This window comes from Sebastes fasciatus, chromosome 16 (genome assembly GCF_043250625.1).
Source record: "Sebastes fasciatus isolate fSebFas1 chromosome 16, fSebFas1.pri, whole genome shotgun sequence".
In the NCBI taxonomy this organism is placed as follows: Eukaryota; Metazoa; Chordata; class Actinopteri; order Perciformes; family Sebastidae; genus Sebastes; species Sebastes fasciatus.
In genome coordinates this window covers 6,654,052-6,666,637 of record NC_133810.1, presented here as the reverse complement: position 1 = coordinate 6,666,637, position 12,586 = coordinate 6,654,052, and the positions used below count along the sequence as shown (strand labels likewise).

The 12,586-nt window shown below is 39.4% G+C and overlaps 1 protein-coding gene across 1 annotated transcript in view; it reads left to right on the top strand.

Annotated features, from left to right (window-relative positions):
- tlcd3a (TLC domain containing 3A) overlaps positions 1-12,586 on the top strand; it is a 34,886-nt gene that overhangs the window by 10,777 nt on the left and 11,523 nt on the right. The window contains exons 2-4 of the mRNA XM_074611900.1: positions 52-138; positions 4,124-4,343; positions 10,545-10,640. Of these exons, the coding sequence (XP_074468001.1) occupies positions 52-138; positions 4,124-4,343; positions 10,545-10,640 (403 nt within the window). The remainder of the gene's footprint in view (positions 1-51; positions 139-4,123; positions 4,344-10,544; positions 10,641-12,586) is intronic.

The following is a 12,586-nucleotide window of genomic DNA, read 5'->3' as shown; positions in this document are numbered from 1 at the left end:
TGTATTGGCTCACTTTATATGACCCTTTCTCTCTATGTGTTTCTTTCTCAGAGTGGTGTCCTCCATCCATGCTGTCATGGCAACCACAGCAGGAGTCATCGTTGTGGCATCATGCCGGGACAGTGTCATTAACGACAGGTTAGACTTCATGTCATTAATCCCTAAATGAAATATGTGGTCACCCATACTGATTTCCCCACTCAATCATTCCACTGTCTTACCGGTACCCATCAGTGTCATGTCAGAGGTTTGAGTTTAAGCCAAGTTCACACTACACAACTTGCTGTCTTGTAATCAGGAGTCTTTAAGTCGTTGTTGTTTTCACACTACATGACTGACCGGCAACAGAGGCAGTCACACACTACAAGATCTTTCACCGGGAGGAATCCCCGATGAGGAGAAAGTGACACGATAAATGACGTAATACCATGCACGAGACAGTTGTTCAAGCAATCCGCAGAACTTTCCTTTTAGTTATTCTTGTTGATGTTGTCATTGGCGCACATGTTCAAAAAATAGCCTGTTTCCACACGTCTTTGCTATTTAAAGGTCGAACAACAACTTGACCGTGCAAATGCAGCACATACAGTAAAGTTCCTATTGTTACAGGCGACCCCCTCCCCCAGGTTTCCCCTCCACCCCTGTTGTCACATGCCGGACTCAGTTTTAAAAAATAGCCTTTTAAATGATACATTGCTTGTCAGCAACTGGTCATATGGCAAGCTGTGATTAATTTGGCATGCAGTTAAAACACCAGTCATAATTTAGTTTTAATGAAAACTCAGCTCCTGGCATTTGCTCCTGGTGTTCTTCATCAGTGTTTTGGAAGAGGGAAACAACGGGAGTAACAAACGAGCCAGCTTTAAAAGGGACGGATTTTCTTTTAAATCTATTTTATCTAATTGATGCCGATGTGAAGAGTGGTTCAGGTGGATTTTGAAAAGTGAATAGGTATTTGGAAAAGCAAATGATAAATATTTAGAAACTTTAAAGAAACTCTGTGTTTAATTGAGTTAAAGCAGTTTTACCGCTGTGCTATATCTGTACTAGAGAGTTTGCCACAACACTGTTTTCATCTTGATGATCTTCAGACTTTACTGCATTATGTCATAGACACGTCACAGGGTTGAAAGGTGCAGCACAGTGGTTCCTCAATGCTTAAGCGATTGTTACGTCATGTACAGTCTGGTTAACAAAAAAAGCTAAGTTAGCATCAGCAAAGCATTAGCCTCAGCGTGCCGTTTAGTGAAGTGTGCCGCTAAGCTAATGCTAGCGTATTAATCCTACTGAGTCAGCGGCCAGACCCGGGCAGGCCCAGTTTCAGGCTGCTAATCTCCGCCGCCCCTCCCCTTCACCCACAGGGCTTAAGTCCTCCACAGCGCTGCTCAGTTCTGCTGTCCTGTGACGTGCACACGGCCCGGAGCTTATGAGACACATGCTCCAGAGTCAGACCCATGAATACTCTTAATACTCCATCACAATCTGTCACTTTATTTAGACCTCATTGCCTCTGTTGCGCTGACTTTTACAGTGGGGGAAAAAATACTGACGTTGGATTTTTATACAACAACATCACAACAAAAAAATCAGATGGGACACGAAACATGACCAGATGGATTTTTAAAAACATACGACTTCCTGGTTCAAATTTGACCCACCCTGCTTTACGTAGGCAATAAGGGATTGCTGTCAACATTTTGGGTGCACTCACTAGAGCCCAACTGATTTTTTTAGGTTGTTACTGATATCGTTATTTAAGAGTTTTTGTCTGATATTCATTTTATTTTTTTTATATATAAATTGTTTAAATTATTATTATTAATAATTATTAATAATTAATTATTATTATTATTATTATTATTAATAATTGTGACTAATATATGTACTAAGCAGGACATTCCTCTATGTCTCTGGCACCTCATCAAATAATTAGCAGGCATGTATGTAATAGTTGTGCAACGGTCCAACAAGTCCCTGGTTCGGTTTGTACAGTCATTGAACGGTTGTCATTTTAACCAATCGAAATGTCTAAAGCTACAAAAACAAGGCCAAAGTTGTAATAAACTGGAGTTATACCTTAAATAGTGAAACCTCAAAAAAGACTTTACAGTACTAACAATACATATGCTGTAAAGCTGCAGAGCTACTGTATATATACAAATAAACAGGTAGCTTTAATATTATTCCTGTTTTGGTCAGTCCCTCCTCTAAACTACCTGAACCTAAAGCAGTCGTCCGATCAGTTGAAAGATGCAGCACAGAGGAAGTGTATAGAATATGTGTTTCGATGGCCCGACACCCATTAACCGGTTGATTTTTAAGAGCAAAATGACATAAAATACAAGAGGAGCTTTCCTTTTACTCTGACTCAGTTTGCTTTGGCGACGCATTTCGAAGCGCTATATCCCGCAAATTGAATGTTTTTTGTTGTAAATGCCTTTTTATTTTGTCATTTGTTGGCTTTGTTGAAGTGTATTGCCGCATTTTGATCAGGTCACGGACGCTTGATTTGATCGTTGGTCTCTATAAAGGCGATCAGATGACGCACCGATTCTGAGTTGAAACGTTTACAATACTCATTTGTCTGCTTTCTCGCCTGCTCTTTAATTCGCTCTGAGAGCGACACAGCTGGACACACACACACACACTGGGCCTGGTGCCGCGGAGCAGAGCGTGTGTGTGTCCAGCTGTTTCGCACACACCGGGCCCGGCGCAGCAGAGCTTGCCACAGTGCATCCTTCCTGTCTGAACAGCTCAATTGGTTAACATGGGTGCTGAAGTGTCCTTTCGGCACCCATGTTAAATTAACATATAGACCGACATGCGTAATTGGTCATGTTCTCGGTGGTTAACCGATTAATGGTTAACCGTTGACGTCCCTATTTGGTATGTACATGTATTTACATGGAGAAGACTGTTCTTCTGTATGTGCTCACAAAAACAGTTCTTCCGTATTTTCCATTGCCCTTAAAACTGAAAATATATACTGATGTTTCTACCCTGAGCTGTTTGTTGTTGCCTTGCTGCTCTTAATCTCCATTCACTGACCTTAAGAGCTGAAGAGCCCAGTCAGAGGTCAGAGGTCAGTAGCTCAGCTCTGCCCTGCAGCTTTACTCCGTGCTGTCCACATAATTAACCATCACGGTAATCGGTGCTCATTAGAGTGCTGCTGCCATCCAAGCTGTTTATTATACTGTACTTACATAAGCCTGCACATGCTTATATGAGAGAGGCAAGACGTATAGGTTAAATGAGTTTGTGTGTGTGTTAACTTTTACTGAAACTAAAGGTCATCTAGTGGGCCATCTCTGCTCTAATGCTACTTAATCATTGACTGAGAGATGGCCTGTTTGGCCTGCTCATCTTATGTAAGACTGATAAATGTTGAGTAAGGCCAAAATGTTCCCACTCAAAGATTTTTTTTTTTTTTACATGATTCTTGAGGAGACCATTTTTTAGAATAAATATCCATATTGTCTTTATGTACAACAATATGATCATTACTGGCAAAGGACACGCTTCTTTTTAAAAAAAAATGTTATAGGCTTTTATGCAACAAAATAAAACAAAATATAATAAGAAGAATATAAAGTAAGTAATGTAAATATAAAGAAAAAGCTGCATGTGATTATCATAAAGTGGGCATGTCTGTAAAGGGGAGACTCGTGGGTACCCATAGAACCCCTCTTTCATTCACATATCTTGAGGTCAGAGCTCTTTTGACCCCTGACCTCAAAATCATACCAGTATCTTCAATCTAGCTTTAAAACTGAGCCCGCTACCACCAAAAAATTTCAAGTTGCGTTGAAACGTTAAACAAATCAGTGCCGTTAAAACGAATTTGCCTAAACGCGCTATTATCGCGTTGACTTTGACAGCCCTAATTTATTTACATCCATGTCCTGCCCCCCTCCTCTTGCACACAGTTTGTCCCGTGGAGTAACTCACACTTTGGTAGTACTTTGGTCTGATGCAACTGATCTCCCCTCTAATGCAAACATGGCGAAATCATTGTCAAATGAAAAAAACGAGACAGAAGCATGAGTTGAGATCAGAATCAGAATTCTTAATATGATTCATCTAATGTTGAGTATTTACATGTATTTTGTTTTTTCTTCCTCAGGCACTGGCTGGCCACCTACTTTGTCATCTGGTACGGCGTACCCTACATGACATACGACATCTTCGCCATGTACCTCAGTCACTACCACCGCTTCCGCGTCAAAGGGCACGAGGACTACAAGCGGCATTCACTGAGGACCGTGAACTCCTTCGTCCGCAGAGAGTTCCTGCTGGTGTTGCATCACATCGCGCTGCTCACCATCCTGCTGCCTGTCACACTGGTGAGGAGGGAGGGTGGTGAGAAAAATGAGGCAGCATTGATGAGGTGTTGTTGTCGGTAGCCGAGGCCAATAATTAAGATCAAAATTGAATGTAATGCAGGCAGTACTGGTAGTGATGGATCACTAGCTTCCTGGAATCACTGTTGTGCAGCGCTGATGCTAAAACGATTAGCACCACAGATCTTCATCTAAACTGAGGGATTACCGGCTGTTTACTACAACTCTCATGGATCTCATGGGGTTGTTCACTGTGTGATATTGACACCAGTTTGTGGTTGTTATTGCCGCTGAAAAGTAAATATATTTCAGTTGGATTTTGCTGTCTAAAGCTACTATTCTTTGTTTATAGTAAACAAAACATTTGACTTATTTCAGAGGGTTTTGGAGCTGAAATGATTAGTTGTTTAATCAATTAGTCGATCAACAGAAATAAGTAATTTTTCAAGCCAAATTAGGAAATCAAATATGATTTTTTTTGCTATTTTTTTGTTTTGTTTTCCATGATAGTAAACTGAATATATTATTTAGGTTTTGGACTATTGGTCGGACCAAACAAGGAATTCTGATATGTCAACTTGCGCTTTGGATCCTGAAAATTGACTACAACAACCTAAACCATAACAAATAAAGTAATTCGTACATATAATAACAGATAGTACCTGTAAATTGAAAAACAAAGTATTCAAAAACAAGGGAGGAGAAAAAAAAATGATGATGATAATAATGTTAAAATAATAAAATACAATAAAATAAAAATTATAATAATTCTTTTTTTTTTTTTTAAATGTACTTACTTTCTTGCTTTTATTTAAAAAAATGTTTTACTTACTTTTATTTACTTTTTAAATAAAAATAATTTAAAAATTTAAAATAAATAATCATAAAGAAATAAAAATAAAGAAATGAATAAAATTAATTCGTACTCCTTTTGGAAAATCACAAGGGCCGGTATTCTCTTTTTTTCTGATATTTTATAGACCAAGTTAATAATTTATTAATGGAGACAATCAGTCCTACTGAATTTAGGTGAGCGTGTGTGAGCTAAAAAGGATTATACTGATAGTTGTTGACATTATACGTTACCTCAAAGAGAGTCGTGATAAGTCATGAGTTCTCTCAGTGCTGTCCGCTGCCAGTAATGCGTTATTAGTGTGTGCTGTAATGTAGTGCATGGTTTTCAAATCAATCCTCGCTTTAAGCTGCATTATCTCCTAATGATTACTTAAGTGGCATCAATAAAATAAACATGATGCTGGTCACGGTCATGGATTACCAATCAAGTAATTTTCAAGTCTCTGCAAGTCAGATTTCAGCCTGATAGAGATGGACCTAGAGGAATGTGGAGAGGAGACAATACGTTTGAATTTTTTAAAAAAAAATGTAAATACAAAGTACAGTAATTTGCAAACATGCTCATCCACCTGTACTCAAAACATCTATTATCTCACTGTGCTACCTGCAGAATTACTGGGTTTGAACTTCTTTCTCTTTTTCACACCTTAATTTTCATTTTATATTTTTGCATCAACACAATTTGAATGCCTTGGAGGAATAACTGTTCGAGAACATGCACCATTATTCCTGTTTGAACAGTTAATCGTGCCTAACTACGACTTTTCAACTGCTTTTTAGGGTAATGCTTTTCAAGCATCAGAGGTGGATTACACCAATGAGGCAGTATACATTTTATGATTAAATCCCAGTACTTAAATACTGAAGTATTGGTCAAACTCTAACCTCAAGTCCTCAGGTTTTTCTCTGCAGTAGACTTCACTGATTTACTGTGTACTCCATTTACAGTCCAGCTTCATCAGTTCAAAGGAATAACAAGTGTTCAGGCTTCAATGTAGTAAATGGCAGGAAAGGGAAGAGAACAGTAATCTATCAGTTATTGATCACTTTCTTTGAACAAATAGCAACAAATAATAATTGTTTTCTTTCACGTCCTTGAATTGTAAGTGGACAGATCCAATAAGAATGGACAGGAAGAGAAAATGAAAGGTGCTGGTTGTTTTCTGCTGAGCGTTTGAGGAATGTCGAGAGGAAAATGGACGCCAGCAAAGATCTTAATGTAGAGGAAGAAAGCACGGAAAAAATGATTTGAATGGATGAATACACAGTCCGTTGTTAAGCGAGGGAAGCAGGCGACAAAAGAGGAGAGGTACTGTGGACCATAATGACTTTTAGTGCAGGTATGAACGGCAAATTGGAAACCCACTGAACTGTTAAACCTGAGTTCACTGTGAACACAGTTTGAGCAGTATAGCATGCGAGGAAGTTCATAGTAGTGCTCCATTTTCTGACTAATGCCTTACTCGGGGTATTTCAGTGTTGATAACGTACCTCGCACTTGAGCACGTTTATTCAGGAGCTTTCTCCAGACTGTCTTCTACCGGCCGATAGAGTGTATATATGCCTCAGAGTTTACAGAAACATGTCTCCTCTCCGAGTAGTACCCAGGTTAGCAGGCCAGGTGCAGTAGAAACCCGGCCCTTTTGTTTGCAGTGGCAATATGAGATCACATTACCCTACATTATTCAGCTCCAGCTGCAGTCATCCTCTCTTTTCTCTAAACTCACCACCCCTCCCTCTCATTCTCCTCTTGTTCCCTCACTCATCAGCTTTATGCCACTCTGGCTCGCCTGGGTAACACATGAGCTGGTGGAGCCATCCAACAAGACAGTTAAAAAAACTAAACATTAGCATTATTAAGGATGGAATAAATATTATATTTGGAGAACTTGTGCGGGGCTAATTTCAGAAATACCGTGAGCTCTAATGTTAGACATTATATTAAAAACTTTTGAATTAACAATAGGCCTTTTTTACAGCAGACATTTGGACATAGTAGGAAAAGCACAGCTGTAAATAAAGGGCGGGTCCATCTGCGTTCTGGATCAAATGGAAACAAAGCTAATCAATAAGGTTATGAATAATGTGAACGCTAGCACTAGCTGAGTCAAAGTTAGCTGCAATAAGTTTGGAAATAACTTAAAGGGTTAGTTTGGATTTTTTTGAAGTGGCATCCCGTGTTCTGAGAGGTAAATTTACTGTTTTTGTGAATGGAGTCTGGTGGCTTTGAAGAAAGCGATATAACGGCTTCAGTTCCCCGTCAGAAAGGGCTGTCTGATGGTGAGGTAAAGCGGTAAAAATATTCTAAATATAGCGTACACTTAAATCAATATAAGTTTAAGTGTACGCTATATTTAGAATATTTTTACCTCGCCGTTAGACAAGCCTTTCCGATGGGGAACTGAAGCCTCAATCGCGGTTTTCAAAGCCACCACACCAGACTCAATTCACAAAAACAGTAATTTTACCTCTCAGAACATGGGAGTTGCTGGTCTGCGGTTGCATCGATTGAGATAAGATTATGAACTCAGAGTGGAACCACTGCTCCTGGGCCAGTTGAGATGGGTCGGGCTTTTGGTTCAGGATTGCCTTGTGTGGAGGAGGAGACCTGTAGGTGGACCTGGAACGCATTGACCCGGGACAGAACAAACCAGAAGAAGCTGTGGGAGAGTTGGGATTTGACTGGCGTAAAGCACTACAGTGTGCAGTGATACATGACATTGATTTAATGTTCATGTCAACCTTTTAGCTCGTGGCTAATTGTGGTTCACATGTTGTAAATGCACACAGGCTAATGTATGTAGCAGAACGCTCAAATATGTCCTTGTACAGATGGTAAACATCAGACGCTAGCAACCACAAATACATCTATTGTTCTCAGTGGCTGCAGGCAAACTAGTTGAGAGTAGCGTTGTATTAGAATAGTGTGTTCAGGTTGTTTTAGTGAAGTAAAAATACTTATTTACTGGTAAAAGTACTGCATTCAAAAGTGCACTCGAATAAAAGTATAGAAGTATTATCAACAAAATGTACTTAAAATATCAAAAGTAAAAGTATTCAATATGTTTTATTATAATACAATATAATAGTTTACTGGAATAGTTTTACTGATGTATTTAGAGTACTTCTGGTACACTGTAAACTGCCCCTTAAGAAGCCTCTGATTGTTCTCATAAGATACTCAGAATCAGAAATACTTTATTGATCCCCGGGAGGAAACTTGGGTGTTACAGTTGCTCTAAAATAGATGTATGATGTAAGAAAATAGAAATAAAAATAGTATGTAACATGTACATAATGCTACAATATAAACACAATATATGTAATAGTAATATAAGTAAGTAATACCATTTTAAATAAGAAATGAGAATATAAGAAATATGTACAAATATTTACATTAAGACATACCATATATAATCTATAACCACAGTGCGAACAAATAATATTAACAATAAATGTAGCCATTCATTTTTTTGTAAAAATGTGACATAAATTGATATTTGTTTTTATTTGCTTATTTATTTATTTATCTTTGTATTATTTTATTGCATTATTATTTATTTACTCTTCTGTTTAATTTTCCCTTTTATTTATTTATGTATTTATTTGTATTAATTTGTTTCTTAATGGCTGCATTTATTTTTTATATTATTGCTACATTTATTTAAATATTTATTTATTTATTCATTCATTGAGACATTTATTTATTTTTGATTTTGGTAGGTTCGGTCTTCCATATTACATTCATTATTTAAAGGTAAACCGAGCTAATTTATATTTTTCGGGAAGATTATATCAAACAAGTAGCCCTCCATATTACTCTATACCTTTCAGGTAGTCTCAAAAAGGTTGGACAAAGGTAACCTACGCCCATGGCAGGTGGGGCGGGATGAGGTAGCCAGGTAGTTTGTTAGTCCTGGTGTAAAGTTCCCCTCTGTGGTCTCAATCATTCTTTCATGGGCAGATGGCGAGGCCACGTCTGGAGCCACTCATGCTTTATTCATCACTAGCACACAGCGAGCTAGGCTACCAGACAGCGCTTGTCTTTTGTCTGGAGTCTCTTTATCCATCTCACCTATTTTAGGATGGCCTCTCTAACCACACAGCACTGTGCTGCTGGTCAATATTTGAAAGCTTCATTCATTACTTATGTACAGGACATCACTCCCTCCTCTGCCCCGGCTCGCCTCAACACACGCCCTTTTTTTCGTTGCCATGTTGAAGTTGTGGTAGAATAAGACATCTGCCTTCGTGATTTCTGGCGTTGTACAAAATCGTAGAGATTGTCATACCAATATCCGGTAAAGGATTTTAATCTGGGTGTCGGTCTTAAATTTCATCCACCTAAATCTAATTTTAGGATTGAAACATGATCAGTACGACTGTGCGTGTGCAGCAGAGTACTTGTATCCTTGCTAAAGAGACTTTAGGAAGTATTTATTGGAAAATAAAGTCAAATATTCACATTTCATTTTAGAGTTTCTAGCGTAGAACTCAACCGGCTTGTAGAGATTGGTGTCGATCAAGATCGCGGTCACAGAAAGTCTGTACTTCTGGACCACATACATTAATGTGGAGGACGGAACATGCCACAATCAAAAAATAAATCAATAAATGACTCGATAAATAAATAAATACGCCAATAAATGTGCCAAAATAATATTGAAAATAAATGTATGCATTAATTAATTGATAAAATGTGACATAAATTGATATTTTTTGTTTTAATTTGCTTAATTATTTATTTATCTTTGTATTAAGATAAGTCAAAATAGAATTAGGGATATGTTGGCGTTGCAGATATCTCTAATGAATATCCTGTCTAGCAATTAAATGTTAAAACGGCTTGCCATAGACATCCCTGGGGCTGTGTCTAACCCAACGTGATCTAACAGAAATGCGTGAAATGACCACGACCTCTTAACAACGCAGCTCAGTTGTTTTTGCAGTTTTGATCAAAGACGGCAGCATGCAACAGTAAGGGAACCATTTTGGTGTTAGCTTTGTTTCGGTGACATCTCTCAGGTGCACCAAGCCGCTAAAGAGCTGCTGTCGACTGATAACTCAACGGAGGCGGTCCAAATCCTGTCCAAGACTTTCTGCTATAAAACACTATACAGAATATTATATATAACTATTTAAAGGTAAACGTATCTTCACTCCAGAATCAAACTTTAGAGATTTGTGTGTTTAAAACCTGATGTTGCCCTGTAATGTCTTCTGAAGCGTCTCTTAGCATGTTTCCACTGAGACTGTTCCAGAAAATGTCCTTGAATGTCAGCTGTGTTGTTTTTCCATGCTCATGTTTGTTTGCTCACTCGGTGTGTGCTCTGTTTGTCTCCTCCTCAGTTCTTCAGACGGGACCAGGGGGATTTCTTCGTCGGCTGCTTGTTTCTAACAGAGCTCAGCACACCCTTCGTCTCCCTGGGGAAGATACTTATTCAGGTGAGACGGCGCGTACAAATGTGCATTCACCAGGCGCAAACCTGGGGAGTCATACACCCGTCATGTTACTGTCTGCTGTCGCTTATATCTCAACCTCTCACTTATATCTCAACCTCCTCACAGCCGAAGGTTTTGGTAAACATTTCAAGATTGGCCACCTTAATTTTGGCACACAGGTCAACTACCATACAGCCAAGTTAGGCAGTCATTTGCTAAACAATCAGCAATTGTCCAATCATAGCTTAGCAAATGTAATAGGTCAAGCTTTGGATTTTTCCACATGCAGAAATAATACCCATGGGGCTCTAAGAGTGAGCCTTTCCAAAAACACAAGTAAAAGTGTAAGAAATAGATTTAACAGTGTTTGTCTGCTCTTAACATAATCTGCAAACATTCTCATGTCCGGCTAACTAGCTTACTACCTACAGTAGGAACCAACCAGTACTTCCAAAGCCAAGGAACAGGTTACGCTAAAAAAGCCCTGTTCGCTGCTAGCACATCCACTCTATAGTTTTCCCCACTCGGTGGAAGCCGGTCCTGGATGCTATTATATCTATGCTATTGAACGTGCCACACGCGTGTTTTACGCCGCCTGATAGTCATGCTACCACCACTACCGCCGCCTGCTGGTGTGGAGAGTTATTTCATCTCACGCAGGCACAGAATGTACTGTACGTGCTAACTGGCCATCGGCTGCAGTCTTTGTGGTGTGTTCGAGTGCAAATTTTGTGTGTGCCAGTGTGTGATTTGTCCGTTCTGGGCTACTGTAGAAACATGGCGGTCGGCTTCGTGAAGAGGACCCGCTCCCTATGTAGATATAAACGGCTCATTCTAATCTAACGAAAACATATTGATTCTTATTTTCAGGTGATTATACACTAAAGAAAACATACTTATTAATATTATATTCCATTTTTGCTAATGGATCCACCTTACTGCTACAGTACACACTGTCCCCTTTAAGCTCTCTGACTGGGCAAAACAAAGTCATTCATCCTTTTTCTTCTGCAGTTCCTACTCAGGTTTTTGATGATGCAAGGCACTGCACATCACCTGAGTATCTCCATTTCATTTTGGGATGTAGCTTGTCACTGTACCATCAATAATTAAGATGCATGGCTCACCCAAAAGAAACAAAAAATCGGTGAGTGGCAGTGTTCACCCTTCCTGCCTCTTAACCCATTACCAGCAGTTATGCCTTCATTAGTTCATACAGTGGGCATCACATCCTGCACTTTGACCAGAACACGTGTTCTTTACAGTCAGCCTCTGACTGAGTGTTTCAGTGAAATAATCTAAGAATAGAAGAGCCTTGTGAAGTCAGTGGACCGCGGGCTTTCAGGTCTCTGCTGACATCTGGTGTCAGCAGAGAAAAAGAGCAAAGCAAAGCTCCACTGCTCATCTCTGTCTGTTAAAAAAACGCTGCCGTCCTTTGGACTGGATCAGCACTAACAGACGTTTTTACTGCTCTCAACAGCAGTGTTGGTTCCTATTGATCTCTGTTGTGTAGACCAGCGGCTCCCACAGTCTCTCACATCACAGATAAGAAGAAGATCATAGAATCACATATGTTTGGTTGTTGTTTGGCGTGACTTTATAAAGAATGATGATGAGGTAGCAACAACGGTTGAAGCCCAGGAATTAAGGTCTCAAAAAATAAGTGTTTTTACTGTATTGTCCAATACCAGCACCCTTAAGGCGCTTTCATAAGGACCAAAACAACCGGTCCCCAACTGCTTGCGAGAGGTGGTCTCGGACCATTTCCAGGTGAACCAAAAGGCAGGCTGCCTGCGCAGGCATTTGTTGAGGTGGACACAGGTAAATGACAGGTCAGGACATGAGTAGGAGAGGACTGACCTGGACTTTGTCGATGTTTGCTTGACATCTGGGCCGAAGAGAACATACAGAATATGCTAAATGAAGTCCACAAAAATAATGACGGTTAT